At 48.0% G+C, this 22,241-nt stretch overlaps 2 protein-coding genes across 8 annotated transcripts in view; one reads left to right on the top strand and one right to left on the bottom strand.

The window, feature by feature from the left end:
• The first annotated feature begins 53 nt into the window (after positions 1–53).
• On the top strand, positions 54–15,249 carry CC2D1B (coiled-coil and C2 domain containing 1B). 4 transcript variants are annotated; one of them, XM_058717388.1, is made up of 25 exons: positions 54–179; positions 1,732–1,818; positions 3,095–3,239; positions 4,041–4,153; positions 4,515–4,673; positions 5,102–5,227; positions 5,402–5,561; positions 5,773–5,954; positions 6,114–6,189; positions 6,300–6,410; positions 6,493–6,623; positions 6,837–6,909; positions 7,112–7,248; positions 7,532–7,667; positions 7,752–7,927; positions 8,323–8,448; positions 8,972–9,030; positions 9,119–9,235; positions 9,611–9,684; positions 9,830–9,888; positions 10,118–10,169; positions 10,592–10,691; positions 10,856–10,946; positions 12,156–12,285; positions 12,560–15,249. In XM_058717388.1, the coding sequence occupies exons 2-24, from the start codon at positions 1,753–1,755 to the stop codon at positions 12,282–12,284; spliced, it is 2,598 nt and encodes an 865-aa protein (XP_058573371.1). In that variant the 5' UTR covers positions 54–179; positions 1,732–1,752; the 3' UTR covers position 12,285; positions 12,560–15,249. The 4 variants fall into 4 exon arrangements, with proteins under 4 accessions (XP_058573371.1, XP_058573373.1, XP_058573374.1 ...); XM_058717390.1 differs by having other exon boundaries at positions 7,550–7,667; XM_058717389.1 differs by having other exon boundaries at positions 77–179; positions 1,736–1,818.
• Positions 15,250–17,935: 2,686 nt separating this feature from the next.
• Positions 17,936–22,241, bottom strand: part of ZFYVE9 (zinc finger FYVE-type containing 9) — a 145,860-nt gene continuing 141,554 nt past the window's right edge. For all 4 annotated transcript variants that reach the window (XM_058717401.1, XM_058717403.1, XM_058717402.1 and 1 more), the window contains 2 exons: positions 19,828–20,004; positions 17,936–18,210 (listed from right to left, as the gene is read on the bottom strand). In XM_058717401.1, coding sequence (XP_058573384.1) covers positions 18,049–18,210; positions 19,828–20,004 — 339 coding nt within the window. In that variant the 3' untranslated portion in view covers positions 17,936–18,048. The remainder of the gene's footprint in view (positions 18,211–19,827; positions 20,005–22,241) is intronic.

Below are 22,241 nucleotides of genomic sequence, written 5' to 3' on the forward strand. Positions count from 1 at the left end.
ATTGCGCATGCGTAGTGCGCGCCTTACGGGCCGCGGAGTCACGTGTGAGGGCGCGAGCAGTCTCCCGCAGAGTCGCTTCCTGTCACGGCAGCAGCTGTACCCGCTGCCACTGCGGCCGCCCGGGGCCCTAGGCGAAGCCGGGTGAATAAGGCCCGGGCAGGTTTTGGATCCGCCGCGAGGTATGCAGCGTACCTGCCCCTCGGCGAGGGGAGATACTGGGCGGCGGGGGAGATGGAGGCCTGGGGCCGGGCAGGGCTGCGCGTCCTGCCGCGCCGGAGTGGGGTCCCTCGGCTTCGCCTCCCCTGCGGCTTCCGCTATCCGCTTCTCTCCAGAATCTGGGCCCTACCCGTTGCCCCGGAGCCGCAGACTCGGCATGTCTGACTGACCTCGTCTCTTTCCCAAGTTCGCTCGCTCCGTGCCCCCCGCTCAGGTGACGGCCCGCCATTCACCTAAGTCAGTGAACTCTGACGCTTGGAGTTACCCTGAGCGCCCCATCCCGTGCGCCTACATCCAGTTAACCTTGGAGCCCTGTTGATTTTACTCTCTGACGGTGGAATCCATCCGCTTCTCTGCCTCCCGTGCTCCCTTTGCTCACCTCTTTTGCGGGACCGTTGCGAGATGTTCTGTACCGAGAAGGCTTCCAGCCTCCATTCTCCTCCTACCCCTTCCCCTCTTTCGCCAGCGGGAGTTTCTGCGTCGTTGACCTGGTCCCTTCACGTCCACTGCCCTCAGGATAATGCCAAACGTCCTTTAGGCTTAAAGGTTTTTCTGTTTTGCCCCCTATAGAGATTACAAGCTTCGCTTGTACCATTTCTTGTTTCACACTTTATGCCCCAGTAATCCCAGGCCTTTAGCTTTCTTGTGGAGACCACACTGTTTCTCACCTTAGAACCACTGTCAGGTTGTTCCCTCTTTTTGGAATTCCATACCCCTTCCTTACCTCCAACTTTTTCATGACGCAGCACAAGCATCACTTTCTCTAAGATGCCTTTTCTGTCTGTGCTGGATAATTGGCCACTCCTGGGGATCCCGGTTCCCTGGAGCTACCCTGTGCGGTTTTTGTCCACTGAAGAGGCTGTCCCCACCATGTAAATGTTCTTTGAGGGTTGAGACATTTCAGATTCATTCCTGCTCTCCCAGTGCCCAGCACAGATTTTCACATACTCCTGTGAAAGGTTGTGAGATCGCTGAATCAGAATGCTGAGTCAGATTTCTCTAGAGCAGAGTGTCTATTAGGACTTTGTGTGGTGATGAAAATGTTCAGTGTTTGTGCTGGCCAGTGGTAGCCACTAGCTGAGGAACTGGACTTTAAATTTTATTTAATTAATTTAAAGTTAAAAGCCATAGATGGCTATCATGTTTGGCACAGTTTTAGAGCCTTTTGGAATCCCACCCAGCCTGTACCAGCCCTGTTCCTGAATCTACTTTCCTATGCCACTCCCCCTCACTCAACCTCTTGGGTTTAATCCAAATTGGTCAATCAGTTCAGTAAGTTTTATTGTGTGTCCACACTCCCCGCTTAAACCCATTAACAGGTGGGTCCCATCCCTTCCATCTCCCATATTGCTTGCTTCATTGCTATGATTCCAGAGTTAGTATTTCATCCTTTGGTGTTAAACATTGCCTTTTTTCTCTGGGAGTTTACTATAACCACACCTTACCACAAGGTTGCAGTATTGGAGGTGGGGCTTATAGGCTGCTCCAGTCTGAGTCTCTTCCTCTCTCCGCCAGACAGGTGTCTAGGCTGTCAAGATGCCAGGGCCAAGACCTCGGAAAGGCCCTCAGGCCAGTGGTCAGGGTGTGGCAGCTGCAAAGCAGGTATGGACACACACAGCCTCCTTCACTTCTCGGCCTGAGGTTGGGGTGGGGGTGGGGGGTGGTCTCTAGACAGCTTGGGCAAACGGGGTCACCTGTTTGACTTCCCCATTAGTGCAGAGACTTTGAGCAGTTCCTCCTACAGTTGGCAGAGACCCTGTGACTAGCCCCTGCCACCCACCCGTGGGAGATGAGGCCTGAACTCTTTTGTGTTTCAACCCAGGCATCCTCCTGCCATGGCCATCTTCCTATGAGTGATCTGGAGGATTCAGGAACCACCAAATTTAGGGTGTTCTGATGGGGTGTCAGCACTGTTATGGGTTTCTCATTTACTGCCATGATTTTGCTTGCTAGCCAAGGATACCAGGGCTTGAGGACTGTTCCTGGAGAGTTTTGCTGCTTAGGGACACAGGGCTGTGGCCCAGGTGGGAGACAGAAGTCTATTCTCTAATCTGCTCCCTTTATTTCTTCTGGGTCCAAGTCCTGAAACTTCTTAGTCCATTCTTAATGTCTTAAAAGAGGCGAGTAAGGGAGGTTGTGGGATAAAGAGCATACACTGAAGTCATAAGACCTTTATTTTTAAATTCTAGGTCTGCCACTTACAAGGCTGTCTCAGTTTCATCTGAACTTGGAGATAAAAATAGGACTACCTTTTCCTAGAGTAGTCAAATTCATAGAGACAGAAAGTAGAATGGTAATGGACAGGGGGAGGGGAAAGAGGGGAGTTGTTTAATAAGATGAAAAGAGTTCTGTAGATGAATGACGGTGATGGTAGCCCAACAGTGTGAATGGGCTTCATGCCACTCAACTGTACACTTGAAAACGGTTAAGGTGAGGGGCACCTGGCTGGCTCAGTCAGTGGAGCAGGTAGCTCTTGATCTCGGGATCCTGAGTTCAAGCCCCATGTTGGGTGTAAAGCTTTAAAAAAAATGGTTAAGATGATAATTTGTATGTTAGATATGTTTTACCGCAATTAAAATAAAATAGGACCTACTTCTCAGGATTGTGAGAATTAATGAAAATAATTATATAGAGTGCTAAGTACAGCGCCTGGCATCTAGTGCTATTATGTTGTGAGTAATAATAATGGCAGTGTAGTCTTACTGGGTTCTTTATAGTCACCAGGGAGATAATTGTTCCAAAGGCTAATATTTCAGGCCTCAGTTTCCCTATTTGCACATTGGGCTTCACACATAGTGAAGGAGTCACTGACTGCCTGAGACTGGCTCTGGGGTTGGGCCTCATTGTATGGTTCCTAAGAACCCTTCTCTGCTCTCAGCTGGGGCTCTTTGTGGAATTCAGCCCAGAGGACATGCTGCTGGGGATGGAGGAAACTGAAGATGATGGGGACCTGGAGGCTGAACTACTGGCCCTCACAGGGGAAGCAGGGGTCACTGACAAGAAGCCAGCACCCAAGGGGCAGGGTGAGTTTGTGTCATTGGGCTGGCTCAGTGCTGGGACCAGATGGGTTCAGGCAGGTAGAGAGGTTCTCTCCTCACAACTGGCAGGAGCCCATTAGATATCCTGGTCCTTCTGATACCCATTCTTGTGCAGCATTCCCACCAAGAGGCCATCTTCCCCTGTGTGAAGGGAAGCTCACTCCTCTGACTGCCCCCCTCCCCATTGTGGACAATCAGCAGTCTGATTCTCTGACTCAGGTCTCTGTCTTAGATGTAGCCAGGGCCCAGTATAGAGGAGGGGCTCAGCATGGACTGCATTGGGCACATAATAAATTCACAGAAATTGTGTCAAATGTGTAAGTAGATGATTAGATGAGCCTGGGTTTGAGTCATCGCTCTGCCCCTTACTAGGATTGCACTGTTAGGAAGATTATCTTTGGTTTTATTATCAGTTCACTCTTTAAAATGGAGATTATATTATTTATCTTGCATAATTGTTGTGAAGCTTCAGTGGATGTTAAAAATCTTACATATGTGAAAGGTGTGGTTGGGGGAATAGATGGACATGTCTATGAATAACTACAACACAAAAATGCCAAGAAGGGAACAACTTATTGCTTGTTGGAGGAGCCAGGAAGCTTTCCCAGCTGAGGGTCTTTTGAGCTGGGTCACAAAGGAAGAGCAGGAATTTTCCAGGTGGGACTTTGGCTGTGGAAGGGAAGGAAGATTTCTACCTGGGTGTGTCTTGCTGTCACAGTGAATTGAAGACACTCCTCATGGACTTTTTCTGAGTTTCCCTGAGCCTCTGTAACCCTCTTCCCTCAGCTCCCCTCCCTATGGCCCACATCGAGAAGTTGGCTGCGGACTGTATGCGGGATGTGGAAGAGGAGGAGGAGGAGGAGGAGGAGGAAGGGCTGGAGGAGGATGCAGACTTGCTGGTGCGTCTGCCAGGCTTGTGTCTGAGGGCTCTGTGGTCAAACCTGTGGAGGAGGCCTGGGGTTTGTCTCGTGTGTTCTGAGGTTGAGTGAGTGCCTTGCTCTTTTGGGCCCATTTTCCCAACTACACTGTGAGACTAATCCCCTTTGGTGTGTGGTCTGAACTATGCATTTGGGGATTTTTAGATTTGTAGTGTTTACTGTTTTTAAGGCTCTCCTTGGTCAGATTAATGGTAAAAAGGACTTTTAGGCACAGTGACTGATATTGGGAGATATCGCTGTGGGGAAAAGGCCCTTTATTCTTATATCCTATCATGTATATGGCCATGAGGCTTCCAAGCTCCTGAGACTTGTGTCTCCCCAGACTGAGCTGCAGGAGGTCCTGGGTGAAGGTGAGGAGGCTGGGCCACTGGACGGTGATAAGACAGCCAGCCCAGATGGCTCTGAGGAAGAGAAGGGACAGGAAAACATTGAACCTCCAGGACAGACAGCTCTACTAACAGCTTCAGTCCCAGCAGCTCAGGTAGGTTCTGGAGGGATCTTGTGTGCCTTTGATGCCCCTACATGTCTGTGTATAACATGCATGTAGCGTGGTTTGCATAGGAAGGCTGCAATAACCCCTCCCAGGGCCCTCCAGCAGCTGCCCCAAGCAGAGACAAAGCCTGAGAAACTGCTTGGTGGCTGGCCAGCCTCAAAGGCCTCTCTGTTCTCCCAGACCACCCCCTACAGCCATTTCCTGGCTTCCACAGACTGTCCAGGCCTCTGTGTTTGCCTCTGACACGGCCTCTGGCCTCTCCAGTGAGTCTTTGCCTCGTAGCTTGAGGCTTTTAGGCTCTTCCTTCTCCTTGAATCCAAGAGCTCCATTTTCTGGGGCAGCTTCCTTGCAGGGAGGGAGCAGCAGGGGCCTAGCTGGCCCTGGAGTGGCCATGCCCTGAACTGAAGTATCTACAGGCTGGAGGGCCTCGGGGACTGCAGGCTCTGCTGGAGGATCGGATCCACAACTACCGGGAGGCTGCAGCCAGTGCCAAGGAGGCAGGTGAAGCAGCCAAAGCCAGGCGCTGTGAACGTGGCCTAAAGGTGGGTTGGGCCTTGCCAGAGAGCAGGGCTGCGTGGAGTGGGGCAGAGGACAGTGGGTGAAATAAGAGGGGAGGCGCTTCCCCTCTGGCTTGTGGAGGTGAAGGATTCCTGGCCTGTCTTCAAGCAGGGTTCAGGCTAAGATGGCTGGCTGGATTTCTGGGTTCTCTCTCTCAGACTCTGGAGTCCCAACTGGCTGCTGTGAGGAAAGGCAGGAAGATCAGTGAGGATGAGATTCCACCTCCAGTGGCTTTGGGCAAGAAACAGCTGGCCGCCCAGGAAACAGCTGACAGGAACCCTGAGGCAGATGCCCCAGCTCCCTTCATGATGGAGCCAGGTATCTGGAGACCTTTAGGTTCTATCCTAGTTTCGAGTCAGAGCCCATGGCCCACCTTCCCATCCTGCCACACTGTCCATTGTCATCAGATGCACCTTCTCTGAAAGGTTCTCAGGCCAACCAGATCTGTAGGCAGTAGGCACTGGGAACCCATGGTATGTACCTTCTTTGACCCTCATGCCCTCTCTTTGGGCTTTTTGTTTCTTAATAGACAACCCCTGCCAACCTGAGACAAGCCTCTTGGGCAGTCCTGGCATTTCTGCCCCATCTGATTCAGACCCAGACCCACAGGCCCTGTTGTCAGCCCGACAGAGAGAGTATAAATTGGCTGCCCTGAATGCCAAGCGGGCTGGAGACTTAGACCGTGCCCGAGAGCTCATGAGGATTGGGAAGGTATGATGTCTGAATCAGAGGCCCTATATTCAAGCCTTTGTTTCACATAGGGCCACAGTGACCTGGAGTAAGTCTGGTCGGGGGCAGGGAGGGAGGGGAGGAGGTTTCAGCCCAGAGTTTACCCTGGTTTTATGCCCACATCTGCTTTTCCTATTATAGAGATTTGGTGCAGTCCTGGAGGCCCTGGAGAAGGGGCAGCCTGTGGACCTGAGTGCCATACCCCCGGCACCTGAGGGTCAGTATGGAGCCAGTGGGGTGGGGCCTGCTCAGGGTGAGGTTGGGGGGAAACTTCAGGGCTGGGGCTGCCCAGGGACCCCCATCTACACCTCTACTCTGGGTCCCCAGACCTGAAGCCCCTCTCACAGGCTTCCAAGGCCCTCACAGAACCCTCAGTTGTACCCCCAGCAGTGGAGCGAGTGCAGCCAGTGATGGCCCCTGACACTCCAGCAGCCCCAGGTAGGATGGGATGGTGGGACTATGGAGTGGGGGACCTGGACAGAGGCAGCAGAAATGACACCATCTCCTGTATCCTTTCAAGTGGTCCCTGCTGAGCCACAGACAGTGCTGGATGCCCTGCAGCAGAGACTGAACAAGTACCGTGAGGCAGGCATCCAGGCCCGGGGCAGTGGGGATGAGCGCAAGGCCCGGATGCATGAGCGCATTGCCAAGGTGGGCCCACAGCTGCACAACCCCTGCCCCATGTCAGCCTTCTGTTGCTGCAGTTAGTCCTGGTCTTTGAGTCTCCATCTATCTGTCTCTCTTTCTGGACTTCCTACTGCCTCTGGGGTGTTTTTCCTTCTAAGACTGCTTTCAGTCTTCCTCTCCCTGTGTGGGGCCTGTAGACTACAGCCCACTGTAAGTTCTCCCTTCCTTCCCTTGCAGCAATATCAAGATGCCATTCGAGCACACCGGGCAGGACGGAGAGTTGACTTTGCTGAGTTACCTGTTCCTCCAGGTGAGTGGGGCTTGGCCTAGGGGCTTTTTGAGGAGGTCTCTGAGCAAGAAAGGGGGAAGGGGAAATGATTTCTCCTGTATCTGCCTCTACTCTGTGGGAGCCACCTCTCCCAGCCATGGCCAGGAAGACCCAGCCAAGGCCCACAGCAGCCTGTGCTTCCCCAAGGCTACCTATCCTCTGCCAGCTGTCTTTTCTTCCACAGGATTCCCCCCCATTCCTGGCCTGGAGCCCATTGTGGGCACTGATGGGGATGTAGTGGCAGCTACTTTAGCAGCTGCCCAGAAACTGGCTTCCTCGGAGGATACAGCCCCAGCAGAGGAAAATGAGGATGAGGATGAGGTTTGGCTCAGGGCCTGGGACTTCCAGGGGCTGGTGGGGGGAAACCCCAGATGAAGGGTAAACCCAGACCCTGTTGTTATCCATACTAACAAGCCCAGGGAGGTAGGTATGCTTTCTTCTGCTTTACAGAGAAAAAACTTAGCCAAGGGTACCCAGCTAGGGGTTAGCAGAGCTAGATTCAAACCAGGTCTAACTCCAGAGCCCTGGTTCAGTCCACATAACCCTGTAAGTTAGTGCAGCCTTAGGAGGAGAGCCTGGGTGGGGAACAGATTCTGTGTGACAGCTTCCCGGGAATCTGCAGGATAAGCTCCCAGCCCAGGCCCCAGTGGCCAAGAAGCCAGCGCAGCCTGTGGTCCCTTCATTCCGTGCCCTGCCAGAGACCAAGGCCTCGAGTTCTAAGGAATCATTGAGTCCCTCTGGTGAGTTGGGGAGAAGAGGGATGGAAGAGTGAAGGCTGTAGTGAGGGACAGGCATGATTCTAACCATTATCCCTTGCCCTTCAGTGCGCGAGCAGCTGGCATTGCTAGAGGCACGGAAACTGCAATACCAACGGGCAGCCCTGCAGGCCAAGCGCAGCCAGGACCTGGAGCAGGCCAAAGCCCATCTGCGGGTAGCCAAATGCCTTGAAGCTCAGATCACCCAGGTACGACGAGCTGGCCGACCTGTGGACTTCTCCAAGGTGAGTTTCACTTGTTTAAGCAGCTGGACTTCTCAGGCAGAGGAGGCATTGGCAGGCTTGACAGGCAGGGCGGTGAATGAAGCAGCTGCTTGGAGGGGATGCGATGCAGATAGGATGCAGACAGAAAGAGCTTGTTGCTTATGCTGCTCTACCCCATTGCCTGAAGAGAGACCAGGGAAGGCCAGGCGGGCTGCCTGTGGTCAGAGATGACGAGGCATGGCAAGGCTAGTGGAAAGCAGAGCAAAGCTTGGGATAGAATGGGGAGGCAATGAGTTCCCATCACTGGAGGTTAGTAGAAACTGGAGAAACATTTAGTTTTGATTCTGCATTTGTTAGGCTCAGTAGAGGAATAATCTGACTCTTGGGGCCCCTGAGGGGCCTTGTGACCTGACCAGGTCCCTTCACCCTTGACGGATGAGGAGGGTGACTTCATCCTCATTCACCATGAGGACCTGCGACTCTCCCAGAAGGCTGAGGAAGTGTATGCCCAGCTACAAAAAATGCTTCTGGAGCAACATGAGGTCAGTGGACTGCTGGTCTGTCTTCCCCTTTCAATGCCCACAGCATCCTTTGGGTAAAGTTATGGGGCCCAGATCAAATAGGCCTGGATTTCAAATTCTAGCTCTTCAAATTCTAGCTCTTCCACTTACTGGTTGTGTGACAGTGGGTAACGTACTTTATAGATGGGAGGAAGAAAGTTTTAAGGGAGATGGATATAGATGTATATTTTTGTATGTGTATATCTATCTGAATTGCTGCCTTTAAGTCTGCTTGTGAAGTGATGTTTCTATTAGGTTTTGAAGGAAAAATAGGAGTTTGCTAAGTGAATTTTGGGGAATGGCTATCCTCAGGAAAGGAAACAACAAAAACTTAGGCAGAAGAGTCTGATGGAACTTGGGAACAGTGGCCTTGGATATGGTAGGTGTTGGGAGAAGGAGGGGTGAGGCTACAGAAGAAGGTTGGGACTTTCAGAAGTCAGGCTTCAAATGCCAACCTAGATGTTCCACTGTGGGCTCTGCAGTCACTCTGGGCCCTTATTTTTAGAAGTGCCTGCTATTCTCCAAGCAGTTCATGCACCAGGGCAATGTGGCCGAGACTACCCGGTAAGTGCAAGGCCTCAGGCTGGGGCTTATTGGGTGGGAAGGAGAAAGTGAGCCCTGCAGTGCTGACATGCCCACCCATCCCTGTCAGGTTTGAGAAACTCGCTCAGGACCGTAAGAAGCAGCTTGAGATCCTGCAGCTGGCCCAGGCTCAGGGCCTTGACCCTCCCGGCCACCACTTTGAGTTGAAGACATTCCAGACTGTGAGGTGCCAAAGCCTAAGGGAAACAGTGGCTCCATGCAGGGATAGGACAAGGGACTGGAGACTTAAGCCCCTATAGTGAGGCTTCCCAGGCTTGGCCTGGCCATAGGTGCTGAGGTTGGGGAGAGTGGGCTTAGCTACCTGCCTGTGAGAAGCTCAGAGCTGGGTGGTGGCTGTGGAAGGAACTCTGGACTGGAGGTCATATAGGTCTGAGATCTATCTGTATACCAGCTCTGCCACCGTTAGCCCAGACAATCTTTGCTTCCCTGGGCTTACTCTCCTGACCACTTCTCCACTGGGCAGGCAAACAGGCACTGGAAGAGAGGACCTTTTCCTACCACCTGCTTCACTTTGTGCTTTCTCCTTGTTTCTTGGCTGTAGGATCTTCTCAGAACTCAACAGCACAGAAATGCATCTGATCATTGTCCGGGGAATGAACCTCCCAGCCCCTTCAGGTAGCCCAAGAGCCACCTTTACTTCAGACTGTTGCCCAGACACTTCACCCCCAGTCAATATAGAGAGGCATTGGCTCATCCTCCATATCAAGCACTAGGCTCCGTGGTACTTCTTCTGACCCTGACTCTCATTTCTCCTTCATAGGAGTGACTCCTGATGACTTGGATGCTTTTGTGCGGTTTGAGTTCCACTACCCTAACTCGGTGAGGTTCAGGGAGAGGTAGGATCCTCTGACACCCATCTTCCATCCAGGACCCTGTGCACAATTTCTCTGCATTCCCTGGGAGGTCTGGCTACAGGGAGCGGTTTGAAGACCCTTGGATGCATTCTTCACAGGGGGAAGTCACTTCCCTCAACATTTAGCCTAGAGTTCTTTGCCCTATACAGCTGTTTTTTCAAGCTATCCTTACCTCTCCCATCTTACTGCTTTAGGACCAGGCTCAAAAAAGCAAAACAGCTGTGGTGAAGAACACAAACTCTCCAGGTGAGGACCGCTTTCTCTTCTCTCTTATTCTCTGATATGTGTGCAGCATTTTTTTTTTTTTTTCAGAGTGCTTTCAGATCTGTTCTCTTAGCTGGTTTACTCAACTTGGGAGATAAAGGTAGTTGGGAAAACTGAGGCTCAGAGAGGTAGAGGGACTTGCCTAGGGACTTGCCTAGGGCCCCATAGCAAGGAGGTGGTGGAAATGGGAGTTGAATCCCATTTTGGTATAATCTGTGTCTAATAAGACTACAAAAATTGTCCGAGTGGACTTTCAAGGCCAGGACCTAGATGCTCTACCACCCTCTGATGCAGTCCCTTTGAACTGCTGGCAGAGAGAGAGGAGGCCAACTCTGGACCTCTGTTTCCACTTCCTCAGGAAATCCCTGGGAGCCCACGCCACTTCTTGTCTTCTCCCATTGCAGAATTTGATCAGCTCTTCAAACTAAACATCAACCGAAACCACCGGGGCTTCAGGAGGGTGATCCAAAGCAAAGGAATCAAGTTTGAAATCTTCCACAAAGGGTGAGGCCCTTGTCAGGTACATTGCCAAGATGGGCTGGGTGGAAGGAAGGGCTTCTGTTGCTACCCCTATTGCTATTCAGTCTTCCTGCATCGGGCACAGCCAGCTCATTCCTGCCTTCCCTGCTTTTCCCAGTCCAATACCCTGCTGATTCTTGGTTCCCCAGATCCTTCTTCAGAAGTGACAAGCTGGTTGGCACAGCCCACCTGAAGCTGGAGCGGCTGGAGAATGAGTGTGAGATCAGAGAGATTGTGGAGGTAGGATGGGCAAACCAGACGACTTGGCAAATACCCCACATTCACTGAACATCCACTCCCTACTGTAGGTTTTTTGTGCCCATTAATGAAAAAATATCCGCAAATGCGCTGTAGACTAGGTGCTATTCCTGTTTCACAAATGAAGAGATTCAGAGGATCTGAGAAAATTTCATAGCATCACAAGAAGCAGTGATACTCTTTCCACAATACTCTGAGTCACCTAAGCTCCCAGGTATGGTGGCTCTTGAGGGGTCTGATCATTGCTGTCAACTTGGCATACATAAATTCCTAGGTTTTGGGGGGCAGAGTTGTGGGTGGGGCAGTTGTCTAGCCATCATGAAGAAGTGGAATAGGCTCTGGACATTAAGCTGATAAGGTAGTTCCAGATTGGGGACCCACAAGAATGCAGCTAGTCTGTGTTTAGGAATTGGCTCCAGACAGCTCCTTAAACTTGTGTGAACTTACATGAATTTCATAGGCAGGGACTCTGAGAGCTTGTCTATGACAGGTGAGGAAACTAAGGTCCAGTGACAAGGGTGTTCCATAAGCACAAATACTGTGTCCCTGGCAGACCCCAGCCCAGATCCTTGCTGATGCATTTGTAGGCCAGGGCTTTTCCCTCTACAGTGTGCCTGCCCTCACTCCCTGCCTGTTTTGGGGGGGCCCGGTGGGGGGATGTTCTTAAGCCAGGTCTGCTCTGTGTTTGCCCAACTACAGGCAGACTTCTTGAGCCCGTAGTCCTGCTTTGTACTCTAGCAGCCCAGGCTCCTGCTTGGAAGGAAGGGAGCAGTGTGATGGGTGGAAAGGAACTCTTGGCCTGGGTTCTAGTCCTGACCTTGCCACACGGTGGTTTCGTAGCCTTACCATTCACTACTTTCTGAGCCATCCGTGAAGTACAGGTTTGGGCTTAGTGGTTTTCAGGCTATAGCATGAAGCCAGAGCATTTTTTCCAGGAATTGTGAGGAAACTGAGTGGGCAGAGCTCTGGGTTTGTCTCTTTAGAGCATTGACACTTCTTTGGATTTCCATGTTAGTTTTTATAAGACTTAACCTAAAACCACCAAAAAGCAGGAGGGCAGCATTGTCATGGAGACTCTTGTGTTGACACTGAAGGACAGTTGAGCTCCTTTCTTTCCTGTGAGCATAGGGAGCGGTCTGCTCCCAGCCCCTGGCCCATCTCACTTACCGTCTCCCTCTGTGGTCCTCACAGGTCCTGGATGGAAGGAAGCCCACTGGGGGCAAGCTGGAGGTGAAAGTGAGGCTGCGGGAGCCTCTGAGTGGCCAGGATGTGCAGATGGTCACTGAGAACTGGCTGGTCCTGGAGCCCAGAGGCCTATAAGGTGGGCATCCATCTAAAGTCCTCAAACTTCTGCCCTCAGAGACCCTTCCAGTACTCCCCTCCTATCTGGGAAGAAGACATAGGAATTTCTCATCTGTGAGGACAACTAGGAGGCAAAACTGTTGGGTAGGGCTTGGGCTGAGTTTCTCATGATCCTCAAGAGAACTGGGAAGGGAAGTTAACCTTCCCAGGTCTGTCGCAGGAAATCTTTTCTAAACTGTTAGCATATTCACTGCAGTTTAGACTTACTGTGTATGCTTTGTGCCCTTGTGCAGGAGATTGTCAGTACTGGGAGAGGAGTCAGGCCAGCAACTGTGTGCAGGAGCATACTTTTCTCAGCTCTACTGGCTACAGAAGCCTTTGTACATAGGAAGATGCTGCTACTCAAGCACCAAAGATCTGTTAAGTATGTGCATTACTGACACACAGCAAGGTCTTTCCTGTTGCTGGCCCCTCCCTGGACCTCCACGAAAGCAGGCTGGATTCTAGGAGTCCCCTCCCCCCTTCCCTTGCCTCCCCCTCCCGCTGAGAGAAGGCAAGGATAGCCTCATCGCTCTGTGACTGAGTCTTACAGCCCCTTAACCCCTGTTTGGCAACTGTGTGGAGCTTACCACAGCCTCCAGTTGCAACGTTTCTGGATGTGCCTTTAAAAGATCTAACTAAGGGATGGGAGAACTTGAGGGTGATCGGGAAACCCCCTGCCTAGGGTGCAGGCAGGGTTCCGTGACTCCTGCTTAGTCAGTGGCAGCCTATCCCACATGACTCCGTTTACCCCAGCTGTGCCTGTGCCTTGGTTCCTGACTGCTGCTGCACTCGCCTCCCTGCTTCCCAGAGCTCTCAGTGGAGGAGGAGGGAATGTGTGGTGGGAAATAAGGGTGAGGTTGGATCTCGGGTTTGGTCCATGCATTTAAGACTAAATGACTGTTAACTAGAAGAAAAAAAAATAATATATATATATATACATATACATATATATATATATATGTATGTAATTTTATGTAGCCGTTTTTATTTAAGAAACTAGATCTAATTCATTATAGGGGTTTTACACTCTATATGAAGAGTGATCATCAAAGTCCTAAATAAAAGCCCTGTTCCCTGTCACTTTTAAAGCAGGAGTGGCAGTAACATTTGTTAATTGACAGAAACTGCTGCTATGGCTTCCTCTTTTGAGAGAGGGCAAGGGGAAGCCTTGTGTCTTCCGAGGATCAGTGAGAAGAATCCCTTAGTTCCTTCCTAAGAGATCCTCCTTTGGCTTTGTTTTTCTGAATGGATGGAGACGATGGAGGGATTTGTAAATTACAATAGATTTAATATTCAAAACTGCAATATTTTGCATTTCTTAGAAATAAACTTTAATATCTCATTCCCCCCCCCCCCTTTTTTTTGAAGCATTAACTTAGGTTCAACAAAGCATTCCTCAAGATTTTTTAAAGGCTACGAGTGAAGCAAATACATTCAGCTTACTGGTCACTATAGTATTGCATAAGCACAGCTCAGGGATTGAGCTTTTATGTGTCTTTTCCCAGGATAGGGCTGGACCATGCTTCCTGCCCTTAAGAGTAGAGCTGTTAGTGGATAACAGGACAGGAATGACAAGACTGTTTTCTAAAAGCTTTCTGGCCAGTCTTACTTATCTATGTGTGAACTACCAACATTTCCACAGATGTGAGATTTAACACTTCATTGCAATCCTATCTGTGTGTCAAACAAGCAGTAATCTAGACTTAAAGAGGATTGTTGGGCTTCTTAAGGTGACCTAGAGCAAAGAGGGGTGGTCAGGAGGGTTCCTGACCCAACCTAGTCTTCCCCTAAGGGTTTGCACCCAACATGGTGCTTACTAAGAGGGCCACATGGACAGCTGTGGCTATTTATCCTCAAAGGTTTCAACAACCAGCCCTAGGAATTTTTGAACCCAGGCCTGTGCTAGAAATGCCCTATTCCAATGTGATAGGAAGTTTTCTGTGCCTCAAGGATTTCCCTTCACAACCTGTTCTACTTCAGTCTGTTTCATTACCCTTTGCTTTTGGAAAACAGAACCTCCAGGCTAAGGAAGGCAAGACAAAGCCGCCCATTGGACTTGGAAACTGAGATTCTTAAAAGGCCTTTGTTGCAGCCATGGCATGCAGGGGTCACTGGTAGTGGGAGGAGCCTACTCCGCCTCCTTGTCCCAAGATTTGTCCTAATGTAACAACCAAACATCAGAGATAAGTGATTCCTGGGCAGTTGGGAACCAGGCACAACCCAAATAGCTTTACATTTTAAATTCTTCTATCTAGCGCAAGACATGCTTTCTTCAGAATTACTGAAATGAACAAAATATGGAATATTTTTTTAGAAATTTATCTTATTAAAGGGCAAAAATATTTTGTGCCTTTAACATTACTTCCCTTTCTTACAGCACCATTGTGAAACCTGCATTATTACTTCTAAATTCTGAGCATGTTTTCTAAATGTTTCTGGGCAGCTCCTAAAAGATTTTGTCCCTTAAGTAAAAGTAGTTCCTTTTAGGATGAAACTGTGGGGCTGAGACTGGTAGAGCCAGGAAGCTTGCACCTGGTCCAGTGTCATCACAGACAGATTCTTCCCTCTCAGGGTCTCAGATTCCCAAGCTCTAAACTGGGCGTTATCATTCCTGCTCTATTCTTTGGCCCTTCTGGCCACACATTCAGTCCCTAAAAATCTCATTACCATTATTATTAAAATAGAAACCACTACCACAAACATGTTATAGAAACAGTGTTCACATTGCTTGATGACTGAAACACATTAGATGCAAAAATTATTCCCCAGTTGTTAGTTATGATAGAAGTAAATCCATTTTGAAATTTGGGGCCCACCAGCATTCAGGAACCACTGTGGATGATGGAAGACATTAGATGGGAACTTAGGGCAAAGTTTCTGTAGCCCTGGAGACCAGCAAGTGCTCAGAAAGTGTCAATAAAAAATACATGGAGAAACTACACTGCCTGGCATTTGGTAAGAATTCAATAATTTTTTTAAAAATTTAGTAAGTTACCACAATGGCAATTCTTTTTTTCCTTACAAAGATCTCTATATTTCAGTCTTTTAAGTTTATATTCTAGAAAATTTCCACTTATTTAGAAATGTGAGGTTTCAGTCCTCCACTTGATAGAATTCTTATATAATATATAGAAATAAAACAAGGGGGAAAAAGTAAACTAACTTTGGTTATTTAATAGGGCTGGTGTGCTGTGGGCATCAACTTTTTTTCCCTTAGAAGCTCTTGAGTACTTTGAGTGTATGGGAAGGTCACAATCAGAGATCTGCAGCTACCATCAATAAAGGCTATGGAGAGACAGATGTAGATGTGGATCCCCACTACCACGGAAGAGGAATAAACCTAGCTAAACACACTTAAAAGGCCAGGCCTCTGGGCCCCTGTTTGGAAAACTGCTAATGTAGGATTCCACAGCCCATAATTGCCAAGTGCTAAATCCAACTTTAGACCCTGGGGAGAAGCCTCTCCTGTCCCAGAGGCCTGCATGAACTTCTAGTGGATTCTTGGGAGCTGTCTTAGTGCAGAGGGACTGACTCCTGTTTCCGGCTTAGCTAGGGCTTCAAGAAGATGGCAGTAACAAAGGAGTTGCCCTAGACCGGTATTTTTCAAACTGAGTTGCAAAATCCATTCGATCTGTGACTAGGAGAAATTTAAATGAAAAAAAATGATCAGAGTGCATCACATATATTAAGGGTAAACCAAATCTTGGATTCTAATACCACTCCCACTAAAAGAAACCATGGCTGATTCCAAAGCTGAGGCAGGGTAAGCTCAAGATGAGCTGGGAGCAAGCATCATCTTAGGCCAGAAAAGGAAATGTTAAAAAAAAAAAAATGGTGGGAGCATAGAACAAGGATGTTGGAGCTAGCCTGAAGGGGTTCTCTGGACAAAGCTGAGACCATATGAGCATGAAAATAATGAATGAGAATCACTCAAAAAGTGATCCATGAGTCCATAATGAAAATTAAATGAATAGATAGAAAAGAAAGAAGGGCTTTTGCTTATAGATGACCAAGTGTAACTGCTAAAGGTAGAGTGCTAGAACTAAACACACCATTCTGTAGCCATCACAGTAAAAGATCAATCAGACAAGAAGCATCAGTGGATGCTAAATCTAAGGGAGATTTCTGATAAAATATTTATATGATCTGAAAATGTCTCTACACATATTGGTTATTCATTCCAAGAGGAAAAACACAGTGGAGAAATTGGACCGCACTCTGACCAGGTGATCAAAATTTACCATCATCAATGAGCAGAACAGATCCCACATGACCCTAGGTGTGAGGCCTTAAAAAAGGACACAGCAACTCTAAGGATTCTGGCCAAGAATGCATAAACTGATTCTAATTATGAGAAAGCACCAAACATAAACAAGGCATTCTCTATTAAAAAATGGGGGGAGGGGGCACCTGGGTGGCTCAGTCGGTTCAGCATTCGACTTCAGCTCAGGTCTTGATCTAGCAGTTCATGAGTTCGAGCCCTGCATCGGGCTGTGTGCTGACAGCTTGGAGCCTGGAGCCTGCTTCAGATTCTGTGTCTCCCTCTCTTTCTGGCCTTTCCCCTCTCAAGCTCTGTCTCTCCCTCTTTTTCAAAAATAAACATTAAAAAAACTTTTAAATGGGGTGGGGGATCCTATACTCACCAAAAATATCAATGTCACAAAGGTGAGTCAGGAAAGCTACTTGCCAAGTCTGATCCTAGGCTGGAAGCTTTACTGCAAGAGAAAAGGCTATAAAGGGCATGACTGGAGAGATGCTAGGTTCAAGTGTCCTATTAATGTTAAATTGGTTGAAATTGCAGTTATGCAGGAAGATGTCCTTATTTTTAGGAAATGAACATTATTTAGGGGTAAAGGACTATGATATATGCAACTTACTCTCAGATATCTTAAAGCAAATGTGACAAAATGTTAATATGTGAACAATAGGTGAATCTAGGTAAAGTGTACATAGGTTTTCTTATACTTGCAACTTTCCTGGAAGTTTATTTCTCAATAATTTTTTTTTAAAAAACCTCTAGTGTTTAACTAAAAATGTCTTGAATATATTCTATTTTCACAGAAAGACTCAATTCAGTACCTGCCATTCACTCGGGCATATCTTGAGTAATCCTGAACTTGGCTCTGCTATCCAAGCGACCTCATTTACACTGAGTCGCTTTTCCTTGGATAGAAGAGATAATCCGCTGGGTCTCTGATTCACTTCAGTGAATAATCTGGTAAAAAACAAATAGAAATCTAAGTGTAAATTCTACTTGAAGTCACTGTGATGTAAGCGGGACAAAACCAGTGGAATTCTCCTTTTTATATCAATTCTGTACAAAAAGTGCAAGACCAATGCTTCATTTTTTATTTCCCCTCTGCCCTCCCAGCCCCATCCTTGGTGATGGTTATACCCATTTGCGCATTTCTGAGCACAAGACCGTAAGTAAATCTTAAAACAGGAGCAGAATTTTTGTCTAAACAGTAACGGAAGGGGATTAGCGGCAAGGATAGCATAACTTGTGCAGTAACAGAAGCTGCCCAGATCTTCTTGGTGGACAATGCATAGAAGACTCAGAATTATGGAACATCTGTCCCCCGGACCACCCTTTCCCACCCTGGCCCCAACCCCCACTCCCACCCCACCCCCCATTTAATAGTGTTAACAAAAGCTTAATCTTCCAGTTCTAAAGTGCAAATGATTTGGGTATGACTGCTGTTGTAACAGGTCTCAACAGACAAACAATGAAGTCCTCTGTCTATGCGATGTTTTCCAGAATATAAAAGATGAGTTCCATGACGATGGGGCCCTCACTGAGCTGGCAGGCCCCTCCATGGATCACCGGCACCAAAGCGCTGTCCAGATCATTCATGTACTGTGAGGGAAGGGGCTGGCCATTGCTCCCTGCTTGATAGCCAACCTAGAGCGCAGAAAGAAGGGGATGACAGGTTACTGGACAGAGAAGGCCTCTTGAGAGGGCTGAGGGCCAAGGAGGCTGAGCTGGAAAAGATGTCCTTTTTGGCCATGGACTAGACATACAGCAGTTAACACAAGGTTCTCCTCCTCTTCCCTAAATTGTTACTTATTATACTGTTGTTTATTCATCCTGACCTTGACCTTGCTGCTTGGTAGCTGTGAGACTTGGGCAAGACACCTAACCTGTTAAGGCCTTAGTTTTCCAGGAAAGGGTAGAGGGTGGGGGGCAGCATAGAGAGGTATGGAATATCAGAAATACCTAAACCTTTGGTTGTGGAAATTAAAATTAAAAATATATAAGGTACAACTAACTCCCCAATAACAGGAACTGAACATTTGTTCTCTTGTCCATCTGTTCACCCGCAGACCATTTTCTGAGCACCTACATACACAGCAATTCAAAGATAAATGTAACAGGACCCCCGCCCTCAAAAGGCAGAAAAAAATGCCTGTTCTTTAATTGTTGCATGTAAGGTAATTCTCTAACAAGGTTATCAGTATCATTTGAGAAAGGACCATGATACCTCATTTGTATTACCCTGATAGGCGTATTAGTACCACACTAGGCAAGACCTTGAGTAGAAAATACGTATGTTGATTGAGGACTAGTCAGGAAGTGGAACCAGACACAACTTTTCACATTTTCCCTGATAGGGACACAACACTGCCTTAAAGCATGAGCAGTGGGACATGTCACAACAATCCAAAATGGAGATTAGAGTTCAAGGCCACAGGAGAGAGACACCGGAACAAGGGACCGGGCAGGGGGGGTGTAGGGCAGGTGTGGACTGTTATACAGACAGCATACAGAAACATGAAGTAAGACAGGAAGGAAAGCCTGGCCACAGGAGACCCAAGCTGACAGGAAAACTATTGGGGAAACACATCAAGTCCTCACCCACTAACTGGCACAGAAATGTTAACAGAAAAACCTTAAGGAGTGAGAGGTGCAAAGGCCTAGCAGCAGAAGCCTGCTGCAGCTGGATTAAGAACAACAGGATAGGAGCGTGTGGGTGGCTCAGTTGGTTAAGCGTCTGACTTCAGCTCAGGTCATGATCTGAAAGTTGCACGAGTTCAAGCCCTGCGTCAGGCTCTGTGCTGGCAGTGCGGAGCCTGCTTGGGATTCTCTGCCCCTCTCCACTTGAGCATGTGTGCACTCTCCCTCTCTCTCTCAAACTTACAAAACAAAACAAAACAGGATATGGGACAGCTTGGAACTTGCTGTCTAAAGGTTGCAGAGCAATTCCTGAGAGTGGAACTGGCAAGTCTCAAAGAGGAGCACTGATGCCATTCATACAGGGGTGGCAAGTCCTCACACACACTTCCCCTCCTTATCCCACGCTCACAAGTAAGTCCTTGGGAGACATTCAGGTGAGGAAGCCAAGATTCAAATGGTTCAGAGAGAGTCTCGCTAAGCAGCACATCTAGGTACATGACTAACGGGCAAGGTCAGAAGGCCCAGAGAATTAAGGTCTCTGGGTTGATGCAGGAAAAGTCACATGTCAGAAAATACAGACACTGCTCAAGCCCACCTTCCAAGGCTACCTAAGACTCTTCTTACCTGGTCTGAGTCAAGTGTCACACGTAGGCCTAGTTTAGTCATTCCATCTTCCTTCAGAAGCTTCAAGTGGGGACAGAGAGCAAGGCAAAAAGCCTTGGCAACGTGCTCAGTCAATCGGCTATGATCTGCAGGATCACTCAGGCAACTGTGCTGGTCATCGTTTTCTAGGAAAAACACCTGTTCCCCCAAACAAAAGAGACTTTAGCCTTGCGCCCAGGAGATGTGCATGAGCTCACTGTGTATGAGTACCCTGACCCCCTGCTGTGCAGGAAGACCTATCTATCTCCCTGGTTTCAGCCATGGTCATAATCGTATGTTCTACTCAAAACCAGAAAAGGCTTACATTTAGCACTGTGCACTTCTAAATGGTAATCCTTATACATGCACAGTCTCCTTAGGAAATGATCTTGGAATCTAAGAGGACAGCTCTTACAGATTATGTGACCCAACCCCTTCATGTTACAGATCACTCAGAGAAGTGACTTGCTCAAGTGCACAAAAGTCCTGAGAGAAAGAGGCAAGGCCAAGCCAAGAATCTGAGTCTGCTGCCTCTCATTACAGAGTTCTGCCACATGGCCATGCCACTGCTGAGGCAGAAACTGAGTTAGTGTCCTTGCACCAAGCTGAGCAGAGGTGCAGAGGTGCCAGTGCAGAATCAGAAGCACAGCAAGATTGGAACTAAGAGACCCAAGTCCTAGTCACATAGAGGAGGGTTGTGAGCAAGTCCTTTGACTTCTTAATGTCCAATTATGCCTTTGTAAAATACAAGGCACATGTCTTGGGGCACCTGGGTGGCTCAGCCAATTGAGCATCTGACTCCGGCTCAGGTCATGATCTCATGGTTCATGAGTTCGAGCTCTGCACTGGGCTCTCTGTGGTCAGCAAAAAACCCCACTTCAGATCCTCTGTCTCCCTCTCTCTGCCCTTTACCCGCTCGTTCAATCTCTCTCTCTCAAAAATAAACATTAAAATTTTTTTTAAAAAATGAAAGCCCCATCTTCTCTGGTTATCGTAAATTATATAAAAGCATAATAAAGAAGATACAGATATGCAAAAACACCATGCTTATACATACTGCCCCCTAGCTTACTGCTCAGTAAGTGGCTTATACAAAGAATACTACAAAGGGGACATCCCTGAAGCTCACGCACTAGTGAGAGTAGCACCGTGAAATGACAAGCAGAGCTCTGCACTGGGCATCAGAAGACCTCTGGTCCCTGCTCTGCCAGGTCTCTTGGAGCCTGTTTCCTCACATTATGCAAATGAGATGGGTCACACTGCTGGCTTACTGGATTACAGGCAAGCAAAAGGGAGGGAAAATAGGTCAAATAGTGATAAGGAGCTCCAGGTGGTCCAGACTGCACTACTTGAAATGTGTCAAAGGGATAATCATTACAAAATAAGCTCCTAAGACCACTGAACTGCATATGAAAACACTGAGCCTGGTGGTATGAAGGATAAGTTACTTGGAACAACAGGTCGAGAAACGGAGAACAGTTTCTAGTCTCCTGCTCTCATAAACCAGCTATGTGAATGAACTTTGGTAAGGCATTGAACTTCTCTTGGCTTGAGTTACCTTGTGTGTAAAATGGAAAAGCTAGAAGTCAGAATTTTTTTTAAAAATTAAGACTTTTGGGCGCCTGGGTGGCTCAGTTGATTAAGTGTCTGACTTCAGCTCAGGTCATGATCTCACGATTTGTGAGTGTGAGCCCCATATCAGGCACTCTGCTGTCAGCACAGAGTGCAATTTGGATCCTCTGTCCCCTTCTCTCTCTGCCTCTCCCCCACTTGTGCTCTCTATCTCAAAAATAAACATTTTTAAAAAATTAAGACTTTTAAAGCTGCAAGGAATTCTAGAGTTCTTAGAATTTAATGTGTTATTTTTATAGAGTACAACTGAGATTCAAAAGAAATTCAGAGATCTATGACCTCCCTGTTTATTCTCAGAGAATAAACTTCCCGATTTGTCTGATATTACACACATACAGGGTCCCTGCCCGGCTCCTCTCATTCCCAGGTTAGCCTCTCATACAGATTTCAAGTAAGGCAACACATAGTGCAAAAGAGCTTAGGAGCTGGCTGGATCTGGGTTTGAAACAGGACTTTGCCATTACTTATTTGTTTTGTTATCTTGGACAAGTTGCTGAGTATCTGAGCTTTAGTTTTCTTATTGGTGACATAAGCCTATTTTTAAAGAGCATGTTATCTAAGATACTTTTAACTGTGAGTACCGCATAACTAGCCCAGTATTCTAAAGAATAAAGCAAAGATGGTATATGCCATTCAGAGATGCATCCTTCTTGAATTCTAATGCAAACAAATCTCTAAAAGCTCATTCATAAGAAAAAAGAGACATCAGATTGCTACAGGCTGTACTTGGTGGCATTTCTTCCTGGTGAGCAGAGACAGACCAG

This window comes from Neofelis nebulosa, chromosome 2, assembly GCF_028018385.1.
Source record: "Neofelis nebulosa isolate mNeoNeb1 chromosome 2, mNeoNeb1.pri, whole genome shotgun sequence".
Taxonomy (NCBI): Eukaryota; Metazoa; Chordata; class Mammalia; order Carnivora; family Felidae; genus Neofelis; species Neofelis nebulosa.

Excerpts from the sequence above, each read along its gene's own strand:
- CC2D1B (XM_058717388.1), top strand. The coding sequence starts at position 1,753 with ATGCCAGGGCCAAGACCTCGGAAAGGCCCTCAGGCCAGTGGTCAGGGT. Across the intron at positions 3,240-4,040 it reads GCCAGCACCCAAGGGGCAGG|CTCCCCTCCCTATGGCCCAC; the intron begins GTGAGTTTGTGT and ends CTCTTCCCTCAG. Across the intron at positions 9,031-9,118 it reads AATGTGGCCGAGACTACCCG|GTTTGAGAAACTCGCTCAGG; the intron begins GTAAGTGCAAGG and ends CATCCCTGTCAG.